General features: G+C 38.4%; 1 protein-coding gene across 1 annotated transcript in view; it reads right to left on the reverse strand.

Annotated features, from left to right (window-relative positions):
• LOC150081532 (midasin) overlaps window positions 1-25,896 on the reverse strand; it is a 1,449,634-nt gene that overhangs the window by 156,770 nt on the left and 1,266,968 nt on the right. Inside the window, exons 74-75 of the mRNA XM_090380238.1 lie at window positions 23,792-23,933; window positions 15,637-15,686 (exon numbers count right to left, since the gene is read on the reverse strand). Coding sequence (XP_090236364.1) covers window positions 15,637-15,686; window positions 23,792-23,933 — 192 coding nt within the window. The remainder of the gene's footprint in view (window positions 1-15,636; window positions 15,687-23,791; window positions 23,934-25,896) is intronic.

Genomic DNA, 25,896 nt, shown 5'->3' on the forward strand with positions numbered 1-25,896 from the left:
AAGAAAGTGGATAGCTTTGCCAATCGCAGAAAATTAGGATTTTGCAAGCTGTAGATAATGGTGTGCATTCTAAGACTGACATCGCCAAACAGTTCTGCATTCCTAAGAGTACTCTGTTCACTATTTTAAAAGATCAGAAAAAATATTGAAAGTTTAGAGAAATCTGCTGATGCACTGGGTAGAATTCGAGCACAAAAGGCAGAGTATCCAGATTGTGAAAAGGTAATTTGGAATGGCTAATGATGAGGCATGCAAAAAAAAGTTCCCGCAGATGGTAACCTTTTAAAAGCTAAGGCTGAATTGAGGAATTTATTATAGTTACACACAGAGCGTACAAATAAAGAAGAAATATATGAGCTTTCGGCTATATGATAGCCTTCATCAGAATTAAAAATACATGAATGGCAGTTGGAATGAAGATGTGCACTGCCAGGTGCGTGACACGCGAGGTTTAATTGTTTGTTGACGTCTGTGGCTGTGACGCATGATGACGTGGCCAGCGTTTGTCCAATGATAGAACTACTGACTCTGTGATCGGGTTGACTTGGCAACCACTGTTCCTGTTCAAGGATTTATCCGAAGATTTTATATTTAACGATTCCAACCAGGTACGCTTTAGGTAATGGTGGGATCTGTCTACCACCACGACATCGCGGTGTGGGTCGATGTCGTGGTGGGTTGTCCAGACATGTTCGGCGATAGCTGAGTGTTCTATATCCGCTAAACGGATCGCTCTTTTGTGCTCCGAGAGACGTTTCTCGAGTCGACGTCCAGTCTCTCCAAAGTAGCAGCTAGTGCAGTCACGGCAAGAGATGCGGTAGACCAAACCGCTCTGCAGAAGGGTGGGGACAGGTGTTTTCACGTTGGAAATGAAAGAACGCAGTTTCTTGCCTGGGAGTTGGATGCACTTTATTCCGTGCGTTCTCAGGATTCTACCGATCTGTTGTGACAGGTTGGGGTAGTATGGGATGAATGCCCTCGTGGATGGCTCGTCACTGTTGGTGTTGTAGCTGGTCGTCACGATGTCACGTGTCTGTAGATCAGACCTGTCGAGGACGTCAATGGGGTAGCCACACCTCGTAAGGTCTACTTTGACCCTAGTGACCTCTTTGCGTCTTTCATCAGCGGAGCTGGAGTGTGTCCAGGCGCGAGTAAGCAAGGTTCGGGCAGTGGAGAGGAGGTGGCCTCGCGCGTGTGCTGACCGGAAGTTGGTAAACTGGCCAGCACACATGGGCTTACGATAAACTGTAGTCCTCAGGTATGTGCCTTCACGTCGGACAAGTGTATCTAGGTATGGTAAAGAGTTGTTCGACTCCAGCTCAATCGTGAATTTTATGAAGGGCGATAGTGAGTTGAGGTATGATAGAAGTCGCTGACCTGAGTCTCTAGGGATGACCACGAACACATCGTCAACATAGCGACACCAAAAGGCGATGTGATCTGGTGCGTGTGCAAACGCACGTCCCTCTAACTCCTCCATCACGATGTTTGCTGTGACTGAGCTGACAGGGGAACCCATGGCCGTGCCATGTATCTGCTGGTAGACTGAGTCATTAAATATGATCGCACCCCCTGTTAAGCACAGTCTGAGGGCGGCGGAAATGTCATCGGGTGTGAGACCAGTTCTTTCGTTGAGGGTTCTATCATTGTCCAAGAGTTGTTTTGCACGTGTGGTAATTTCTGTGGAAACACAGAAATTACCACAGAATATAACGTCAGTTTTTCAGCCACTTGATCAAGAATTTTAAGAGAAACTATCGAAGAAGACTATTAAATAAAATTGTGCTATGCCTTAAAGCAAAATTCAATGTGAAATCGACATCCTGCAGGCAATGCATTTATGTGTTTAAACATGGAATGAAGCAGATGAAAAATTGATCGCCAACATGCAGGATTGACTGTCTTGAATGATGCAATGTGTGAAATTTCGCATGCTTCTTCCTCTATTAATTTAATACCATAGTAAAAGTAAAGTGCAGCCATTATCAACCCACTGCAGGATGGAAGCCTCCTCAACAATTCATGCTGAGGGAAATGGACCATAATCTGCCACGCTGGTCCAGTGCGGGTTGGCAGATCGACCGTATTCAGCAGTCAGGGGCTTCAACCCCGGTCTACTCAAAGAGCGTGTGCTACTGCACTCCCGCTCCTGCCCACTCGGCTACGGAGGCCGTTCTATGGTATTAGTACTATGGTATTAGTACTACGTACTAATACCATAGTACGTATTATAAATAAAATTATACCACACTGTATTTGTAGAATTACATTAAATATTCAAGCTTTTACTTGTTTTGTTGGGGATTTTATGAACGATCAATATAACATCCTTCCGATATAACAACTGTTTTTCAAATTCCCCTGGATGATCATTTTGAGAGAGAGAGAGAGAGAGAGAGAGAGAATTCTATCACTTCCCTTCTGCACTGTGACAGCAGTAATGAAAGTTCAGGAACCCTTTACTGTTGGAACATGACAATGAACCATGTAATACTGCACAGGCTGTGATCGTTTGAAGACATGGGCAAGAAAGAGTGCCACTGACTTGCTGAGAGTACTGATCTTAACCCTCATGGAACACTTTTGGGATGGACAGGAATGTGAGTTTCAGATCAACAATCAGCTGCTGAATTCACTAGATAATTACCATCAGTTAAAATATTTTTAGGATTTTTCTGATAATCTCTTCTAAGACTACAGAGTGTATCAGACATCAGTAGGTGATTATGTGAACTAGGGTAATCATGAACTCTTCAGACCCTGAATAAGTTTTTATCAGAGTAAGTTTTTACACCGCTTTTCTACTTTGCACAATAAGTACTGTAAAATACAGTATTATGACACTTAATACTAGTTTTTTTTATTTTTTGGTATAGCACTTTTATATAACATTCTAGAAAATTTTAGTGACTGTATGAATTCTTTTCAAGTTCAATGGACTACTGGATGAAAGTGAGGTTTTACCGTAAGATGTGGTGCATTTTGGCCATAGCAGCCCTTGCGCCAATAAATCCCACTCCAACAACAACAACCGTAAGATGTACATGTTACAATATGTCACCAACCCCAGATAATACATAAATGTATTATCTGGGGTTGTCTGCTGACAAGGCTAGTGGGAGCCAGACATGTTCAAAGCCGCTAAGTGGATTTTTCTTATTTATTGATTTGAAATTATTGTTTTTCTAAAACCTTTGATTTAAATTTAGTAGTACAGCATTATTTTGTGATTTTCTGATTAATCTGGTATATTTATTCTTTACTCGGCCTTGCAATTGCATAAAAGTATTGGTAAGGGTATCAAATCCACGTGTTACAAGTTGCAGCTCTGCTGAACGAGAAGTTTTTTAGCCATATTTAGCCGCTTTATTGACCATTTTTTTACATCAAATTATTTTCTATAAGTATCTTATAGACCTAGTCAGGATCGTCAATTTATTCTGAATTGAGACAGCGAGATTTGGAAGTTAATTAATACTTAAGTGTCCGTAAGTTTACTGTTCGTAACTTGCCGCCTTTGTTATACGATATGTTATATCCTGAACTAGATAGCGTTAGTATAGTATAGTATAATATTGTCAATTAATTAGTAAAATCTATTAAACTTGTTAAACTTCGTTGTCAATTAAACTGTACTTTTAACTAAATACATATAATGACTTAGATTACAAACAAAACATAATTAATTAATACATAAATTGATACGGAAGTTATATAAAGGGAACTCGTAGATAATTAATACTTAATACTGAAAATTATATATACTGTTATAACTGTGTTGGGATACAAGTTTAGGGTTATAATTTTGTACAAAAATTGAAATTTTATTTTAATTAAATCAAAATCATGACTCAGACCAGAGCAGCAAAGCAAAAGGCTCAAGCTAATGGGAGTGCTGTGGCTCAGAGGAGAACTGAGGGGGGGCAGTTGCCCTCTGAATCACAGCCTTTTAAAATGCACTGCTTGTATGACGTTTGTGGAGCAATCAGGTAAGGGACATGATATTGTCATGGCAGATGTCTTTGTGTGTGCGTGCATGATGTAAGGAGTGTAACGACATCAGGCAACAACTCAGCATTGTTATGGGCCTATATGAGAGCTTGAAGGACAGGGTGGATGCCCTCGAAGGAACTAAATTGAGGGTCCATCAAGCTCTCAGCTGCCCACATCAATGCCAGAGCTTGAACTTGGTCATCATGCAACACAGTGGCAATCCCCAAGGCAGAATGCGCTGGTCCCACAGGTCACCACAGTAGTTGTTGGTGACTCTATTGTCAGGGAAACGGGGAACATGCTTTGTAAAAAGGATAGGTGGAACAGGACCAGGGTATGTCTGCCAGGGGCAAAGGTTGATGACGTTGTAGAGCGGATATCATCTTTTAAGGGCACAAAAGGTGATATAGTGTACACGTTGGCACTAAAGATATCAAGAGTAGGAGACCGGCAGAATTACTTAACAAGTACAGGTGACTGTTGAAAAAAAAGCTGTGAATTAGGGTTGAATTTGAAAGTATCTGCAATTCTGCCCAGACACGATAGGAGTGAGTATATGACGAAAGCCTTGTCGAACAATTCGGCCCTGGAAAGATTGTGCAAGGCTCAAGGAGTAAAATTTTTTTCAGCCTGGACTGTACTTGTTAACAGGAGAGACGGCTTCTACAGGGATGGGATACACTTAAATAGAAAGGGTGCAAGAATATTTGCTGATGCTATCGAGGCAGTGTTGGGTGGGTCGGAAAACTGCTAGCTTGGGGGATACAAAGACTAATAGATTAACAGTAGCCACTGGCAGAGGTGAAAGTGATTCTTGCACTGCTTCTATTGGAATGAGCAGAAGCCTGAAAAACAAATTGCAGGATATTTCAGAGACTGCTGGGAGTCGTTGCGGTACAAGTAAACACATGGGTTGTGTTAAGGTAGCTAAGAATAGAAATAGGTGCATGTATACTTGCTTGTACACCAATGTTAGGAGTTTAGTAAATAAATTTGATGAATTTGAGGTATTGCTCAAAACATCAAAGGCAGATATTGTTGGGATATCAGAGACTTGGTGTCACACAGATATAAGGAATGCAGAACTGGAATTTGGGGAGTACAACGTCAACAGAAAAGATAGACTGGATAGGAAGGGAGGAGGGGTTATGCTATTAGTTAAGAAACACATAAAATCCAGAGAAGTGAAGCCAGTCGACATCGCTGGACAGTGCAGCATCAAGTCAGTTTGGTGTGACATAAGCATTGGGAGATCAAAATTGAGTAGGAGTGTGCCATGGACCTAATGACTCTGATGAGTATAATAAGAAACTGTACAGGGAAATAGAGCGGGCCAGTACATCAGATAGTCTTATAACGGGGGATTTTAATTTCCCAAATATTGACTTGAATTTGTGGGTTGGTCACTCACACGAGCAAGGCTTTTGTAGATTTTTTGGATGGTTGTTTTCTACATCAGCACGTTCGGGAGGCAACTAGAGGGAGTAATACTCTTGATTTGATTATCAGTAGTGATTCTTCATGCATTAAGAATCTGCAGATAAAGGAACAACTAGGTAGCAGTGATCACAGTGTGCTGAAGTGGGATTTACTCAAAGAGGTAACTACCATCAGGGGTAAAGGGAAGGGTTATTTGCTTTCGTAAAGGCGACTACGACGGTCTGAGACAGTATTTAAATTCTATACAGTGGGATCAACTGATGATGTTACCAACAGCAAATTCAAAATGGGAAGCATCAAAGAACTTACCTTGGACGCTACTAGGCTTTACATACCAATTAAGAAATATTGTTCAAGGTTTAGGGCTAAATGGATGTCAGATGAACTAATGAGACATATGGCAGAGAAGAAAAATGTATGGGATACATAAAAATTGATGGGTGACATGGAAGCCTATGATAGATATAAGCTGGTCTGTAACCAAGTCACAAAGGAGATTAGGCAGGCGAAGGCAGATTACGAGAAATTTTTGGCAAGGAATGCAAAGAAAAACAGCAAAGAGTTCTTTACTTATGTAAACTCTAGAAGGAAGGAGATGAATCAGATTGGTCCACTTGATATCGATGGGTCAACTGTTGATGATCCTTCTCAGGTAGCTAACAAACTAAATGAATATTTTGCATCAACATTCACACAAGAGGAGTTATTCAGGGAGGGGAATGCCAGAGGTGTATTCAACTCTAGCAGTAGGCTAGAGAATCTTGTAATAACTGAGAGTAGAGTGGAGGAGAAATTGTTGAATATAAACACAAGATAGGCACCTGGGTGGATGGGATCTATCCAGTTATATTAAAGGAAGCAGCAAAGGAAGTAAGCAAACCCTTAGCTATAATTATGAGAGCTTTCTTGGACTCAGGGGAGGTACCTACAGACTGGAGATTTGCAAATGTGACACCAATTCACAAAGGAGGATCAAAGGCTGACAGAAGTAATTATAGACCTGTGAGTTTAACTTCTGTTCCAGGAAAATTAATGGAGGCACTGGTTAAAGAAGCACTGCAGGATCATCTAGATAAGACTTCAAGTATAGCTCAAACACAGCATGGGTTTGTTAAGGGAAAGTCTTGCCTGACCAATTTGATTGGATACTATGATGCAGTCACAAAAGAACTGGATGCAGGGAATAACTTTGATATAATATACTTGGATCTTAGAAAGGCTTTTGATACTGTTGCACATGGAAGACTGCTGCACAAATTGGAGCAGGCGGCATTGGAGGCAAATTGCTGCTATGGATAAAGGGGTGGTTGAGGGGGAGAAGACAGAGAGTGGTAATTAATGGACACTGCTCATCGTGGACTAATGTTATTAGTGGAGTCCCTCAGGGTTCAGTGTTGGGTCCATTCTTGTTTTCTGTATTTATAAATAATATTGATGATTGTATATCAAGCTTAATGTCCAAGTTTGCAGACGATACAAAGGTTGGCAGGATTTTCAAGGACACTACTGACACTATCCTGCTCCTGCAACAGGATCTGGAAAGGATGAGCAGATGGGCTGAGAGGTGGCAAATGAAGTTTAACATTGACAAATGTAAAGTACTACATATGGGAAACAGCAACCCCAGAGCAACGTATCAACTCTGTGGTACTACCCTGACAGTGGTAGAGAATGAAAAGGACCTGGGGGTAATTGTGCAGGCAGATATGAAGTTCTCTGAGCAGTGCAGATGGGCTACAAGAGTAGCTCATGGTGTCTTGTCAATGATATACAGGAATTTTTCTAGCAGGGATAAGGAGGTGATTATTCCCTTGTATAAGGCAATGGTCAGGCCACACCTAGAGTACTGTATACAGGTCTGGAGGCTTCATTTCAAGAAGGATGTAGAGCTGCTGGAATCAGTACAGAGAAGGGCAACAAGATTAGTGAATGGAACAAAGGGGTGCTCTTACAAAGAAAGGCTTAAGTTTTGCAAATTACAGTGTCTGGAGACTAGGCACCAACGAGGTGATCTGATAGAGATGTATAAAGCCTTGAATGGTTTGAGCATGCTCAATGCTGATGGGATTCTTCCTCTTGCTCAGAATAATCACCTGAGAGGGCATAAATTCAAATTGAGGAAAGACAGATGTGGGATGGACGTGCGGAAATTTGCCTTTAGCCAGCGGGTAGTTGGTTGGAACAGACTTCCATCCCTTGTCGTGGAAGTTGATAGCCTGAATAAATTTAAGGGTCAGCTGGACAAGTATTTCGAACGAACGGAGGGGTGAAGTCGAAGTGGTTTTTTTTTTTTTTTTTGGCTGATGCTGCATAAGCTTGCTTTCTTGCATCATATGCCTCTACTAATGCTAATGCTAATGTTCTAAAGTTATGATGGTATTAGTATTAGAACTAAGGCTTATAATGCTTATGTAAAGGACCAATGAAATGGACAGGTACAAAATTGACATTTTAGAAGCAATTGAAGTCATGGACAGGACAAGGTAATTTCAAAACTGGAAATGGGTTTTTGGTTGTTTTTTTCTGGAAGTTACCAAGTAAAAGAACATGGTGTCACTATTATTTTGAATAATGAATGTTCAAGGTTTCTTCTTGGATACAATCCTAGTAATAGTAACTGGACATCTTAGTGTTGATGTCCATTTAGATGACAGTTAGACTTCAGAGCCAACCAATAAATCTCACAGTTTTAGAAGCATATGCACCGACATCAACATCTACAGATGAAAATATGGAGTTTATTATGAAAATCTCAAAGCAACTCTTGATCTGATACCAAAAAAGGATGTTTTGATACTTGTGAGTGATTTCAATGCAAAAGTAGGCAAGACAGTTTCTTCTAATCCGGAATGTGGTAGGTTTGGTCTTGGCACCAGAAATGAACGGAGTGAAAGTTTAATTGAATTTTGTCATCTGAACAGTCTCATCATATGTAACACCTGCTTTCAGCAACACCTGAGAAGACTCTACACATGGAAATCTCCTGATCATAAAACAAGCAATCAGATTGATTACATTCTTATTTAGCAAAGGTGGTGTTCCAGTGTAATCACAGCAAAGACATTTCCTAGAGCAGATTTAAGCTGAAAAAGATCCCGTATATGGTTTTCCCTAGACGACTGGACGTAGAAAATATAAATATTCTATACGATTCTATACTTGAAACAGGCAATCGTTTTCACATCTGGTGAGTATGGGTTTGGCATACCCAGGGTCCTGAGCTGGATATCATATTCTTCTCTTTCTTGGTGATTCCTTCTACTTTTCTCTCTCTCTCTTAGGGTAACTCAGGAATTTTTTTTTGGCTGGTGCAGCATAAGCCTCAGGCTTCCTTGCACCATACAGCTAATAATAATAATAATAATAATAATAGATGATGATATGCTGCCTGAGGAAATGTGGGAAAATACAAAAAGCATTATTAAGGATTCAGGAAATAGATACATTAGAGAAAGGTCAAAGATCAGGAAGCCATGGATTACAGAAACCACTTTTAAACTTATTGAACAGAGAAGAACTGCAAAAGCCTAGGTATACATGGAAATGAAGAGTATACCCTGGGAACTGAGCAATGTGATCAAGTACTGTGAAAGCCAGGACAAACAGGATTATGTCAATCGAAAGTGTAAAGAAATCAAATACCATATGACAGTTAAACATACTTTTTATAATTTCAGGGCTCTAGCACTGAAATTTCTGTAGTGATGACACCCCTTGCATTATATATACAGCACTGTTCTCCAGGAAATCAGCTAGTGTTAGAAACTGAAGTGTTGTTTCATTTGTTATGAAACAACACTAAGAAGATTATGATGTTATTAAGTCCTTAAGACAAAAGTTCCGACCACAATTTAATGAAAGTAAGGACTCCAAGGGGAAAATTTTAACAGAGAACACAAAGGAATATGGAAAGAATACTTTGAGGAGCTCTTCTGAGCACCTGCTCATAATGCGCCAGTTCATATGGTGTAATGTGTTTCAGAGTTGTTTACTTGGATTTAAATTGTTTCGTTTAGCCTGATTCGTACTTCACTGGGTTAGTCTGTTGCGTATGTTTACTTCCTTAGAAGAGGTGATATAAATTAATAGCTTTAAGGAAGTTGAAAACATCTGTGAAGTCATCTTTATCATTCAAGAGGTCCGTTAGGGTAATGGTGTGATGTGTTCTATAAATATCTTTGAAGGCTTGTTATTTGGTTTTTAGGAGCATTAGCAACTAAGGCCATATTTCTCCGGGAATATGCGGTGGTCATTCCCTTGACCTTTCCGCATCCTCCGTATTTGGTAGTGATGGGCTCGAACCCCAGTCTAATCAAGAAGCCTGTGTTACGCACTGCTGCTCCTTCCCACCTGGCTACGGAGTCGCCTCTTTGAAGGCTTGTTTGCATTCATTTGTGTATGCAGGACAGTCTATTAATATGTGTTGAACTGATTGGATAGTGTCATAAGTCTGGAATCATGGTGATTCTTCTGCTTGAACAAGAAAGAGTGCGTAATATGAGTATGCCCAATTCTTAGTCTGCCCAGTGCTCTTTCTTCTTTTCTTGACCTTTGTGTGCTAGAAATCCAATTTTCAATATTCGGGTTTATTTGGTATAATTTTTTTGCGGTTTGCTGATTCCAAGTTTCTTGCCATTGCAACTGGCAAGTGCGTCGTACTGCAGGGTGTAACTGGAATATTGCACTGATATATCTTCTCTAATCTGTAGCACGACTTCTTTTGCTGACTTGTCTGCTGTTTCATTTCCAGCAATCCCTGTATGTCCTGCTGGGATCCAGCAGAAAAGAAGTGTATCCTGTGCATTTCTAGCACAGTCAGTTAGTATTTGTCGTATGTGCCAAAGGGTTGGGTGTACCTATGTTTTGCATGGCTTGTAAAGAACTCAAGGAATCTGTATATATTACACTTTTTGTGTAATGCTTATTATTATTAGCCACATGGTACAAGGAAGTCTGAGGCTTATGCTGCACCAGCCAAAAAAAAATCTGAATTACAGAGAGAGAGAGAGAGAGAGAGAGAGAGAAGGGGATCACCAAGAAAGAGAAGAGTGATGATATCCACCTGGGGACCTTGGGTGTGCCAAGCCCATACTCACTAAATGTGAGCCCCTGTACATGAGTTAAGGCTATTTTTATTGCGTATAATTCTGCTGTGTATACATTGCATTCTTTAGGTAGCTGTTGCGTTAAAGTAATATCTGGGAATACAGCTGCTGCTTCCACTAAAATGTCTGTTTTCAAACTATCTGTATATATTGGAATATAGTCAGGAAACTGAATTCTGTGCACTGCATGTAACTGTTGTAAGATTGTTGCAAGTATCGCTTTTTTATTCCATTTCTAAAAGGAGAAGTTGCATATTGGGATATGCAAATCCCATGGTGGAGGAGTGTGAACTGGCAGGTGTGCAACACTGTCTATATTAAGGTTATGTGCTGCTAAAAAGTCTTGCATTCTGATTCCCAGAGGTTGATTTGCTTGTTGGTGATTCTGGTAGATATTTCTGCAATGTGAATCAAAGAAGGTCTCCCAAGTAGGGTGTCCATGCATAGATTTTATTTTAAATGTATAATCCAATGCCAGTTGTTGTCACCTAAGAGTTAAAGGTGGTTTGTTGACTTCGGCATGGAGACTATATGGGAGAGGTATGATAGGCACCAGTAGCTAGACAAAGTGCATTATGATGAACTGGGTCCAACCATTTCAGAGCTGTTTATCGTGCTGAATTGTACACTGGGGCTCCATAGTCCGACTTTGATGTAATTAGTGCTTTGTATAGGTTTAGTAAGGAATATCTGTCTGCTCCTCATGCTGTTGATGAAAGGATTTTAAGTGTGTTCAGGTGTTTTGTACAGCTTTTACGTAGCTTCCGGATGTGCTCCACTAATGTGAGTTTCTTAAATAAGATTAGGCCAATAAATTTTGCTTTTGGCTGCGTTGGTATATTCTGGCCTTTAATTTTAATTCAGGGTCAGGATGGAAATTTCTTTTGCAACAAAAATGTACACATATTTTTTCTTGTGTTGACAGTGTGAAACCATTATCTAGTGCCCACTTACTTACATTGTTGATTGCGCATTGCAACTGCTTCTCGATAGTTCTCATGTTCTGTGACTGACTAGAGATACTAGTCATCGACATACAGTGCATGTGAAACTGAAGGAGGGTGTTAATTTATGATCGAATTAATTTTTGTGGCAAACAAAGTGGCATTCAAGAGCACTGAGCCTTGTGGGATGCCTTCTTCTTGTTGGTAGATTTTGGAGAAAGAAGTTTGTATTTTGACTTGGAAGGTTCTGTTCCTAAGGAAGTTCTGGATAAACAGGACGATTGCCTCTGAGTCCAACATGGTGCATATCTCTTAGGATCCTACATCTCCAAGTGGTATTATAAGCTTTTTCAATGTCAAAAAATACTGTAACCATACGTTTTGATCTGATAAATGCATTTCTGATGTTGGCTTCTATCCTAACTAGGTGGTCTAGTGTAGACCTGTAAAATATAAAACCACATTGCATGTTTGTGTAGATGTTAATTTCCTCTAAATACCATATCAATCTCATATTTATTATTTTTTCTATTAAGTTTCTGGTGAGGACTATTAGTTGATAGTTGCACGGATTTGTTAGGTCTTTGTCAGGTTTAGGGAAAACTAGTACTATTGCATGGTGCCATGTGTTTGGAAATACATTTTCTTAGAATATTCTGTTATACAGTTTCAATAAATTTTCTAATTCAGTCTTGTTAAGGTGCTTGATCATGTCGAAATGTACGTTGTCTGGGCCTACTGCACTTGGCCTGGCTGTGGACAAAACTTTGTGCAGTTCATTTATTGTGAATGATTGATTGTAGAGCTTGTTACCTTTTGATTTAAAATTAATCTTATGCTTTTCTGCTTTTTCTTTTTGTATCAGAAATTCCTGATGGTATGAAGCTTTCACTGATACTTTTGCAAAGGTCTCACCTAATGTATTTGCAATAACGGTAGGTTCAGTCAAATTAATTCCATCGCAGAGCAGTATTGGTGATGGCCTATTTCTATATTTACCTGTCATTTTTCTTATTTTATTCTAGACTATATTGTGCATTTGTTGTTTTGTTTATTGTAAATGTGAATTTGATCCATGTTGCTCTTCGACTCTGCTTCCTAGTGAAACGCACTATAGCTCGCATTCTTTTGCTGAATCAGATTGTCTGTGGTGGGGTATCTGCAAAATCATTTCTATGCTCTATTTTGTTGTTTTCTTGTTTCAGTGCAATCACTGTTCCACCATGTTTTCAGACGGTTTGGGAAACGTGATGAAGTCTTCAGAATTGTTAGCTTGTTTTGCGTTTTATGACACATGCTAGTGCAACAACTATTGTTTCCTGCTTAATGATATTGGCATTCAAAACCAATTTCCTCCTAAACGCTTCCCAATTAGCCTTTTCTATTTTCCAGCAAGGAGCCTGCTGGTATGATATGGATATTCACTTACCAGTCTGGAAATTACTGGATAATTATCACTACCAAGAGGATCCTTGAATACTTCCCAATTAAATGCTGTGTAAAGAATAGGAGTATGTATGGTAAGGTCTATAGCTATGGTGGTCCAAGTTGGAAAGTGAAAGTAAGTGTGGTTACCCCTCTTAAGAAGTAAGAGGTTGTGAAGTATTATCTAGCAGTCGTTCAATGATGCGTCCTCTTCTCCTGTAGTCTGAGCATCCCCACAAAGATTTATGTCCATTCATATCTCCCATCAGACAGATTGGGGGAGGTAGTTGTAGTATTGCATCTAGGTCTTCCTAAGAGACATCTTCTCCTGGTGGAATGTATAATGAAAATATGGTTAATAGGAACCTTGCTATTGTATGAATTGCTACCCCCTCTAATTGGCTATTTATATGCACTTGCTGTGTTGGTATTCTGTCATTTACTAATATAACAACTCCTCCATGTTTCCTATCTTGAGTTATTCAGTCTCTTTGGTATCTTCTTGTTTAAGGTACATTTCCTGGAGACAGATACAGATTGGTGTTTACTAGGTGATCAGATACTGTACGTCATCAAAATTAGTGCATAATCCTTGACAGTTCCACTGAATAATTTTATCCATTATTTATATTTGCCCAGTCCCTCGAGCTGTTTTCATTGGTGGCTGTCTTTTGTTTTTCTGTCCTTGGGAAGTAGAGGCTTTACTACTCATGGTTTGCTCTTTTTAGCACTGGGAGTGTAACTTTTAACTCCCAAGTTTCCGGCTCCGTCACAAGGAGGCAAGCACAGTGCCACCAAGTGACCAAGCAGCTGCCTACAAATTAGTAGGTTTGGTGGTTAGTTTGAGAATAAGAAAAAAAAAGAAAAGAAAAAAAAGAAAGAAAAGATAACTTTCCTTTTTGATATTTTGCTAGGTACCTTTAGCAAAACCTACTTATTAAGTACAGAAAATAAAGATCACTATAAATGTAAAAAAACTAAATATAACGGAGACGCACACTATAGTATCACTTGGAAAACGCTTGGCACTTGGAGCCCCGTTATCAAGAGTGTGATCACGAACCAGTTCCAGTGAAGGAAGAAGTCGAAAAAGCCATCAGACAACTGATGTGTGACAAGTCAACTGGAATTGTTGAAATCCCAATGGAATTGATTAAAGTTACTGGCGTGAAGGGTGCCGAGGTTTTTCATAAAATAATTGTAAAGATTTGGGAAACAGGACAGCGGCCATCAGATTGGAAGAAATCAATTTTCATTCCCTTACCAAAAAAAGATAAGAAAGTTGGCTCAAATTACAGAATTATTAGCCAAATTTTTCACACTAGCAAGATTCTTCTTAAAATCATATTAAACAGAATTTCAAGAAAACTTGAAGAAGAAATTCCAGAAGAGCAAGCTGGTTTCAGAAGGGACAGAGGAACCAGAGATCAGATCTTAAGTTTATTACTGATTATTGAAAACTGCAAAGAATTCAATGTTTCAGTCGTTTTGTGTTTTATAGATCATTCAAAAGCATTTGATTGTGTTTAATGTGAGAAACTACAGGAAATGATGACTAATATGGGATTCCCAATCCACATAATTCAGCTGATTAAGCTATTGTACCAGGAACAGGAACAAACTGTGAGAACCAACATGGGAAACACAGCTTTTTTCAAAATTGGTAATGGTGTCAGGCAGGGCTATATTTTGCCACCTCACGTTTTTAATTGTTATGGTGAAGATATCATGTGTGAAGCTTTGGAAGATTTAGAGACTGGCATCAAAATTGGAGGACTAAAGATAAACAACTTTCGTTGTGCAGATGATACTGTGCTAATTTGCAAATTTCAAGGATCATCTTAAAGAAACTCTGAGGAGAGTATGTGAAGCAAGTAAGAAAAAATAATTGTTTCTGAATATGTGTAAAACTAAACTTATGGTGATTATTTTGGTTCCAGTAAAGTGAAGATTAATGGGCAAGATATTGAAGTTGATTACTTAGGGTCAAGAATAAATAAAAATGGTGACAGCTCAAATGATGTAAAGAGATGCCAGGCAATTGTTAAAATGTTGATCACTGATCTGACAAAATTATGGAGAGACCAAGGTTTGCCCCTAAAGACAAAACTGAGAATCATTGATTTGTTAATTTTTCCAGTTTCCACTATGGATGTGAAGGACTGAATCTGAAAAGAGCTGACAGGAAGAAAATTGAAGCATTTGAAATGTGGTGTTGCAGGAGAATACCACGTATTTCGTACCTGGATCAAAGAATAAATGAGTGGGTATTGAATAAAATTGGCAGGCCTAAAATTCTTCTTCATAGCATCAACAGAAGAAAACTCAAGTTTTTTGGACACATAGTAAGGAGGGAAAACTTTCTGTTGCAGAATATAATGGAAGGAAAAATCAAGGGGAAGACGTTCAGAGGAAGACCTGCAACTAGATGGAAGGATCGGATCAGTGAACTGGTGGGCAATGACATTCTGCGATGCTGCTTGTAGAACACATGATCGATGCAGTTGGAGGAAATTTTTGGTGGCCACAACAACTCCTCAAGGAGCTATGTGACTGGAAGAAGACGGACCAAAATAAAATTAAATGGCCCATAAATAATGTTAATGTAAAAGCAATGTAAATCTACTTGTCATGGTTAGTTTACTTGTTCAAAATATAAGTAATGCTACTCACATGATCCTTGTAACACAATCTAATTTTTTGCACTTATAAGAACAAAAATAACTTACCTTTTTTATATTGAGCGACTGTAGCACTTTGTGTATTGGAGCAATTTCATCTAAAAAAATGAATTTGGATTAATCAAAATGAGGCAATATGCAAACATAACAGAACAAAAAATCACCGGTGATATTAAAAGATAACACACAGGATTACCCACTTAAAACGAACCCCAACAAGCAGGAGTTAAAATAACTGAGATGAATAAAATGCCCTATGAGCACTCCAGTATGACAACTAACACTGCTCTTTTAACTTATTTAAATAGCATTCCTGAAGAATTCAAGTGCAACCTGTACTTTTTATGCTATTTTAAAAATGTGGCTTTTTTTTTTTTTGTAAACATTACCAGTTTCTTAAAAAACAACTTATAATGTGATGACTGGATGACTTATTTGACATCTTGTTGAAAATGGTTTTTGGAATGCACAGTTGCCCTTTTCATAGGATTAAAATTGAAAAAATTCTGAATAATGAGCCCACGCTATTCTTGGGTAAAACACAAATGTGCAATTTGAATTAATATAATAATAAGAATCAGAAAACAAAATCAGGATCACTTTGCAGGTAACTCCATTTTTAAACATACCTGTATAAAATTTCAATATTAAAAGCTGCATTATTTTTAACTCATAAACAAAGAGTTTTCATTTTAAATGGATGTATAAAACATAAGGGGATAAACTCATCAGATTCTAATAAAGTGCCCATTTTTTTTATTGGATGATAATTTTTTTTTGTTTTAATTATAAAAAATTAGCAGATTTCAACAAACTCTCTAAAATGTGGTCTCCAACAAATGACCACAAAAGAGACCCTTTAAACTAAGCTTCTAGTTAAGAGTTCTAATGAAATTCTGTTATGTTTATAATTGTTTATAATAATTTTTATTTTTTTATAATTATTTTAGCCTGTTGCAGCAAGTTAATGTAAACATTTATGAACCTTTTTTAACCACTAGCCTTGTAGGCCATTTCTGGGAAAAGGTTTTCTATTCTCAGTTCTTTATACTCCTTGATCTCTTAGATTAACTTGAGAGAGAGAGAGAGCAGAGTGTTATTTCTATCCTATTTGCAAGCATTTATGCAGCCTAATTTTACCATGTGCTTAAAGTTCCTCCTGATGGACAGATTATGGTTGACTATGATTTATATACATACTTTTTTTTTTTTTTTTATGTAAACCCCAAACACGAGAGGTATTAGAACCTATAGCACTTAGTGCCGTGCTTGGGTTGGAGGTTGAGAAGACGAAAGGAGATATTTGTTGACATTGGATTTGAACTTCTGTAGATTGTAATTTTCAGGAAATACGTATGAAAGAAGGTTGTTCCAGAAAACAGCAGTTGATTGAATGAATAAATGAGGAAGATAAAAAGTTGGTTCCGTGAGTTTGAAGTTGGACAGTAAATGGACGTTGGCTGGTGGCGGCACGTGTTCGGACTGTTTTGAAAGAGAGAGCGGGAATTATAGAAGCCAATTCAGAAGAACAGTGCCCATGGAAATATCTGTAGAAGTAGGCATGCAGCAGAAACAGTACGTCTATGAGAAAGCGAGTGGAGAGACTCTGTTAGAGATGAATCATTAATTAACCTAACTGCCCTCTTCTAAATGGAATCAAGAAGCCTGAGAGAGGTTTTGGGGGCACCACCCCAGATCTAGAAACAATATTCCATGGCAGGACAGACTTGCGATTTATACAGAGTGAGCAGCTGTTTGGAAGAAAAGTAACGCCGAGAGCGAAAGAGAAAACAAAGTTTTTTATATGCAGAGGAAGAAATATTTGTAATGTGCTTGTGCCAAGAGAGATTAGAAGTCAGAGTAATCCCCAAAAGAGATATATCATTTTGCCTAGAAATCGGAGTGTCCCTAAAGCAGAAGAATCCTTTTTGCGAGATATAAGACAAGACGAGTTTTAGAAGGGTTGAAATCAACTACCCACTGGAGAATCACCTGAAGATCAGCATTTAAGGAATTGGTAGCAGATTTTCGAGAAGTTGAAGCTGATTGAGCAGGACAAGGTTTCTCAAAATGAGAAGTGGAATGCAATGTGCTATCATCGGCAAAACTATGGATAGGATTGCCAATCAATGGAAGAAGGTCATTAATATACAAGAGGAAAAGAGTGGGGGGAAGAACTGAACCTTGGGGGACACCGGCATTAGTGGAGAAGTTAGAAGACAGAGAGCCATCTACCATCACTCTCAGTGAGCGATCAGAGAGAAAACTGGATAACCAATTACTAAAAACAGTTGGCAAACCATAAGATGGAAGCTTGTTTAGAAGACCTTTATGCCAAACACGATCAAAAGCCTTTGAGATGTCAAGAGCAACTACTTTGTTTCACTGAACTTTTCCATTGAATTAGTCCATAAATGGGTAACATAAGCCAATATATCACCAGTGGATCGACAATGACGGAATCCATACTGGCGATTGTTGATCAGACAGAAGGTTTCTAGGTAGTTTAAGAGTTGGCGGTTAATTGATTTCTCCATTACTTTAGAAAGAGTAGAAGTAATTGCAATGGGACGATAATTTGATGGGAGGGATTTGTCACCCTTTTTTAGGAACTGGCTGGATATGAGCAAATTTCCAAGCAGAAGGAAAAACACCTTTGGAATAAGAAAGTGAAAAAAGGCAGCAAAGAATAGGAGTAAGTTCAGAAGCACAGGTTTTGAGAACAAGTGGAGAAATACCATCAGAAACTGGAGCTTTCTTAGCATCAAGATTCATCAAAATCCTTCTGATATCCTTTTGACGGAAGACCACAGGAGGCATTGAATGGAGTGTGTTGGGAATGGTGGGAGGTGTTTTACCAAGATCATTAATACATGAGCTGAAAGAAAAATGGGATGCTAGCAGGTCAGCTTTATCCTTGGCTGAAGTGACAACAGAACCATCTGGTTTGGACAGAGGTGGGAGCAGAGAAGGGCAAAAGTTGCGGCCAATAGCTTTGGCAAGAGACCAGAATGCTCGGCTACCATTAGGGCAAGAAGCAAGTTTTCTACTCTTAGCCTGTTCAAACTCTAGTTTGGACTGATTAATAACTGCTTTACAATTGTTGCGAGCTTTGGTGTAGGCAGAAAATGAAACTGAAGAATTAGAAACAAGCCAATTACGATATGCAACATTCTTCTCTTGAAGAGCCTTAGCACATTTATTGGAAAACCAAGGTTTAGATAAAGGACGAGATTTTAAAGTGGAGTGTAGGATAAAGGATTCCATTCCTGCAAGAATAATTTCACTGACACGATTTGAGAAAATGCTGATGTCAGAAGTTTTGAAACAGTAATCCGACCAAGGAAAAGAAGAAAAGAAGTCTCGCAGGTCATCCCATTTTGCATTCTTGTAATGCCAAACAACACGAGGTTGGGAATAGTCATGAGATAAAGGTTCCATTGGAGAAGAGACAATCACCAAGTTGTGATCTGAACTGCCTAAAGGACCTCTCACTTCGACTGTGTACTTAGAAGGGTTGTTTGTGAGAAAAAGATCAAGCGTATTGGCTGTATGATTAGGATTGTCTGGTATTCTTGTAGGTAAATGAACAGTCTGTGCTAGGTCATTAGTAATTGCAAAAGCCTCAGCATCTCGACCTGCTGGGTCGGTGTGACTAGAAAATGGAAACCAGCTGGAGTTGTTTTTTTTTTTTTTTTTTGATTTGGTAGTTGTTGGCGCATCGGCTTCTGTGGCCATATTGCACCTCCCAAGGTTTTTGCAGTACTTTGATCCAAGCCCGAGGCGGGAATCGAACCCGCGACCTTTGGGTTGCCGGGCAGGTACTTTACCCACTCGGCTAGCCCGGTCGGCACTGGAGTTGTGAACATTAAAATCACCAAGGAAAATTACCTCACTGTTAGGAAAGTTGGACTGGAGAAAGTGCAAAGAGAGGAAGTCAAAGAGCTCCAAGTGGTTAGTGGAGTTGGATTGTTGTTGTTATTTGATTTTTAGGAGCATTAGCAACTAAGGCCATATTGCTCCGGGATATGCGGTGGTCATTCCCTGAATGACCTTTCCGCATCCTCCGTATTTGGTGGTGACGGGCTCGAACCCCGGTCTAATCAAGAAGCGTGTGCTACGCACTGCTGCTCCTTCCCACCTGGCTACGGAGGCGCTAGTGGAGTTGGGAGAACGGTAGAGACAACAGATGAATTTGACACAATGAGGTAGAGAGATTTTAAGCCAGAGAAGATCAAAGAGAGGAGATTCCAAATTGCTAAGTCTCTGACAAGGAATATCAGAACGGACATATGCACAAGTACCACCTTTGAGGCGAAAGGAATCATACAGTGAATAATTTGGGCATCTGAGATGAGCAGTAGTTGAATCAACCGATAACTGAGATTCTGTCAGAAAAAGTACATGGGGTTTGGCAGACTGCAAGTGGAAATGGACATCGTTGAGATTAGAACTGAGACCACGTATATTTGTGAAATGAATTAGGAAGTGCTTGGGAGGTTTAGATCTTTTCGCAGATAAGCTTGCTCTATTAGTTTGACAATTCATGGTGTATTCAATAGTAAGAAAAAGTGGGTGGGACATGCTGTATGAAGTAATGAAATTTTTGGATATGGCGTACACGTGGTAAGAATATACCCAGATCCTTGACATAACGTGGCCTCGACAATGCTCCCCGCATACACACTACTCGGACTCCCTCCAGTCACTATCTGGCAGAGTAGAGGTAGCAAGATTATACACTAGCTGATCCAGAAGCCTCCTAGAGAGTTACCAATAGGTTCGGTCCGGTGTACTAACTAGCGGCCGGCCTGCGAACACCGTTTTAGAGATGTACCCTCGAAATGTAAGGAATATTGGATCTCGCCACGACATTCATCATAACCTCAAAAGTCATCAATCATACTGCATGATGGAAGAGAAAGGGAAGGGTTGACCGGAACTTAGCTCTAGAGACTAAACATGGGTTGCACCACTTCAAGCCTCCAATAAGCAAAGTGGTGGTATTTCACCGGTTGATGAGAGTCATCTACCGCCTAGTACTGCCTGGTAACACAGAGGGGCGGCGTTCCTCCATGTGGTGTGGGTGCCACACCTCGAACCCTGCTTACGTTGGTTCACACCTGGGTGGTCACCTACCATGTACTTGTGCATGGAAGTTATACCCAGGATTACTAACAGTCCCACCATTGTGAAGGTGCAAGCAGAGGATTTGGCTGTCACAGACCGTCTGGACTTCGCCGAAATTGGGTCCACTTGACTTGGGTGTCACCCGAATATCAGTTCCATCAGAGTTTTAGACTCCCAGGTAGCAGGTACAGCTTGTCTGGCATATCTGAGAGAATGTCTGTGACAACCTCAAGATATAATACAATATACCAGGAAGCTGGATTCAGGATAGAGCCTTGAGGACAACCTTACCTTTGTAAATTTCTTTAACTATTTTGTGAACAGGAGTCTGAAAAAAAACCTGAGGGACTCTTCAAGTTATACGCAATACAACATTAGAAATATAACCTCAAGTTTTGATAAATTTGATGAGAATATTTTGAGAATCAGTCTCAAGAATACTGTACTGCTGAATGTTGTCAAAGGCTCCTTCAAAATCTATAAATAAACCAAGTATTTGGAATGAGAACTTTGAAAAATATTTGATAGTTTAGCAATGACATTCCTTATGCCATTAACCATGTTTAAATCCATAGTTATTTTTTTGGTTTTTTAGGAGCATTAGCAGCTAAGGCCATATTGCTCCGGGGATATGCGGTGGTCATTCTCTGACCTTTCCGCATCCTCCGTATTTGGTGGTGTTAAATCCATAGTAGTGAAGATGATAAACCTTTGGATTCATAGGTTTATCGTGTGTGTGTGTGTGTGTGTGTGTGTGTGTGTGTGTGTGTGTGTGTGTGAGAGAGAGAGAGAGAGAGAGAGAGAGAGAGAGGGAGAGAGAGAGAGAGGGGGAGAGAGAGGGAGAGAGGGAGAGAGAGGGAGAGGTCAAGCCTTTAATTCCTCATGAAGGCAATTGATGATTAACACCTCCATTCTTTGTCACAAAAAATGGATGCAGTTACCTTGGTAACTGATGGTAGCCTTCAAATTTTCTTTTAGAAAAGAGGTCCACCACGATGCCCACTTTATCATTGTTGTTTGATCTCTGGATTATGTTAATAAATCAAAGTTTTATCATGGTGATCAATTGGGTGAAAAACTTGTTATAATCCTGCATTAATTTTGCAAGAATTTTTTTTGCACAATTCACACTCACCAACTTTATTATAAACTTAGAAGAATTAGTGCCGAACTGAAAATGAAAAATGTTATACAGATGGTAAAGTCCATTAACCATAAGAAAACAATAAAGTATTACCTGTAAACTATTTATTAGAATGTAAAATGGTTAATTATCATATTAAGAGAATTAAAAAAAACTGTTACTGTATCTATCTCACTTCAAACACACAGAATGATAAAAACGCAAAATTGAAATCCAAAGACACAAACAGTAGAGTGTACTTGTTATGCCTCTAGCAATATTCTAAAAAAATTGCTAATCGCAGTGGGCACGATGGTGGATACTCTCGGCCCACTAGTGAGATATCACATTTTTAAAAGATATTTCTGAAATGCTAACACAAATGATGATGATGCAGATCAAAAGTCAAACCCATACTAGAGGAATACTAACATTCAGACTGACTTAATTTTAATAGGTATGTTAAATTTTTAGTTTAACTTTTTTTATGGATGGCATTCCCTTCAAAGAGTTAAAGATGCTCGAGTTTGCTTCAAATAACATCTTGCACTAATGTTTGAAAAATGCTGTTTTTCTAAGTAATATATGGCAATATAAGCAAAGCAGTACTTCTCAGTGCCCTTGAAAGGCACTGAAGGTTATAGCAGTGGTTAAATTAAGGATCTCTTACTTTGAGTGCAGCAATTGTTTTAATATACAGGGCTTTCCAATAGTAACGCTCGATTTTTGTAACGCAATAAAACAAATTGTGAGAGTGATAGTGATCTATTTTTATTTTTATTATGAAGTATATGTGTTAACATTATGTTTTAAAAATTATATCAGATAAATGTCCGCCGCGGCTTTGTCTGGTTTGGTTAATCCTGGATACCCAATTGGTGATGACGTTATCGCATAAAAGTGGCTCAATTTCAGCAATAACGCGCCTAATGTTGGCCTTTAAGGCGGCAACCATCCGTGGTTTGTTAGCATAGACTTTGGATTTTAGAAAGCCCCAGAGAAAAAAATCCAGTGGCGTTAGGTCGCAGGATCTGGGCGGCCAATTAATGTCACCATTTCGCGATATAACGGAACCTTCAAATTTCTCATGCAATAGTGTTACTGTATCACGTGCCGTATGGCACGTAGCACCGTCTTGCTGAAACCAAATGTTTGTTAGATCGATTCCATCCACTGCAGGCCAAAAAAAATCTCTTATCATAGCCCTGTATCGCTCACCGTTGACCGTAAGTGCCACTTCTTCTTCGTTTTCGAAAAAATACGGACCGATTATTCCGCCGGACCAAAGTGTACACCATACCGTAACTTTTTCGGAATGTAGTGGGACCTCATGAATCTCCCGTGGGTTTTCGTCGCTCCAAATTCGGCAATTTTGCTTGTTAACAAAGCCACTTAACTATTGGAAAACCCTTTACATGGGGGTGAAAAACATCCCACACAAGGTTATGGATTAATAACAAGTCTAGTGCAGAATGTAATGTAATGTGTTGTAAATTACCATAAAGACAGACATAGTCCACAGTCACAGCTTAACAATTATATTCAATAACTGTACAAAAGACTAGTTTTTTATATTTATTTTAAAAAAAAAAAAAAGTATGAGATCAAATTTTTTATTTTCACTGAGTGAATTCACAGTTAAATTAACAAATATCTGAGAAGAGCAGAACGTACGAGAATTTCTGATTTTCTTTCTTACTTAACATTTAACAAATGAAGATTTTCTGTTATAGATTTGTTAGTTTTACTTTCATGAATACTAATTGAATGAGAAATACATCAAATGTTTTAATCTGGTTTAATCTGGTTGATATGATAATGAAATTGTGTAATTAGTATCTAAACAACACCTTAAGCTACATTTAAATTATGGCCCTTAGTTAAGAAGACTAGATTTACCATATAAAGTAAAATAATACATAAATAAAATATAATAAATAGCACACTTACCAGTAAACTCAATCAGATTCATAACATGATTTGTAAGTGGAGCAAAAGTAATTATTTCTGCACAAAGTGTCCTCATTTTTATAAACAGTTTTGGCACTCTATTAATAATGTTTTCTTCACCCACATAAAAATCAGCCATGTCCTGCATAAAATTATAATATCAGTTTTCACATATCTGATGTTCATTAATAAAATATTTTTTTCAATTTCAGGAATTTAATACAACTACTTAATTTCTACTACAGAAATTAAGAAGCTTGCACAAATATGTCCTTCTCAAGAAAATATGTAGAAATAATATATAAATTTATTGAAATTCAGGAAATAACAGATTATTAAGCATTTTATTTATATATTTTTTATATAAATTTCATATATTTACCATGTTTCATATAAAACATGGTAAATATATGAAACTAAGTATAAAGTTATTCATATACAGGAAGAGGCCTAAGTGCCTCTGAGAAGCTGTGATAAAAAAAAAAAAAAAAAAACCGCATCAGAAATGAAATTAGACGTACTTAAGTGTTTAAAAACTGTGAAAGGGCTGCTGTCTGAAATGATTCATTTGGCATGAGATAAACATGGCCTAGAAAATTGTTAAAAGCTTGCTTTCTTGCATCATATGCCTTTGCAAATGCTAATTATTTTAAAATTCACAGAATTTCAACTGAATTATTAACATACTGAAAATGTTGATAACAGCTGTTTCACTTATTAATTAGAGTAGGAGGATACTAATGGTACACAAGATGGCTGGTTAGAGCTCAGTGGGAGCAGCAGCAGCAACAATATTTGATTTTAGTAAGTGGGATTCTTGAAAAGCGAGCTTCAATGGCAGACTGAAGTTTCTTCAGAATCCTTCATCATCACAGTAATATGAAAATTTTAAGAAGCATGTTCCAGTGTATGACATTAAAGTCAGTGGGAAAGATGAAATATTAAAAAATCAGAGGCGTATCTGATTTTTTTATATTAATATTAAAAGGATAGAAAAATGGAAGGTAGCAAAGCTTAAATGCTATAAAAATAACAATAAAAATTTATTTTAAAAAATTTCTCTGTAGCATTATATTTTACCCTTGGAGGCTAACTGCACAAGGCATATGTTATGGGTTGAAATTAACTATATAATATCAGTGTAAATACACCATAGTTTACCCATAAATTTAACTACATAAGTAGTGTAAGGGCATTCTTTGATTATATCTCATATTGTGGCCACCTCCACAACGAGATACCAGGTATTGCACTACTTTGAAGGTGCCTCCGTAGCCAGGTGGGCAGGAGCAGCAGTGCATAGCATATGCTTTTTGATTAGACTGGGGTTCGGGCCCGTAACCACCAAATACAGAGGGTGCGGAAAGGTCAGGGAATGACCACCGCATATCCCCGGAGCAATATGACCTTAGTTGCTAATGCTCCTAAAAACCAAATAACAACAACAACTACTTTGAATAAATAACACTTCTCTAGTAGAGGAGACTACTGTTATTTATTCTCCGTGGGAACCACCATCCCAGACACATAAACTCGTTAAATTGGCCTAAATTCTCTGACTCCAAAAGGCTAGACATTTATTTGTTCCAGTAGATGATTAGTCTTTGACTGAAAGAAAATTTTCTTAAATTCAGTCTACACTTGATTTGTCCTTAATTTGAATCCTGTTTGCTTCATTGCAGAAATATAAAATATGCTCAATCCTTTTAAGATCTTAAAGATCTTAATCAGATTACGGTTAAGAAAGTTTGCATACTTTGTATCTTACAGAAATAGAGTCTCTCTCTCTCTCTCTCTCTTTAGGAATATATTTTTACATCCAAAATGTCTTGTGCTCCACTGAACATATTCAAGTAAAGCCAGTCTTTTCTTAAATGAGGACCTCCACATCTTATTTGTAATGAAAAAAAAAATTTTATATATGATTTACAGTAACCCATGGACTGTCCTAGCAGCATTATACACTACTGAGAAAACTTCATGCTGAACTATATTACAAACCTCAGGTCATTCTCATCTTCAAGAGAGTTGAATGTCATATCCCCATATTAATTGTGACTCAGATGCAGAACTTTGCATTTACCAGCATTAAAAACTTAACTGCC

This window comes from Mastigoproctus giganteus, chromosome 8, assembly GCF_048544385.1.
Source record: "Mastigoproctus giganteus isolate SK-2022 chromosome 8, ASM4854438v1, whole genome shotgun sequence".
NCBI classification, from domain to species: domain Eukaryota; kingdom Metazoa; phylum Arthropoda; class Arachnida; order Uropygi; family Thelyphonidae; genus Mastigoproctus; species Mastigoproctus giganteus.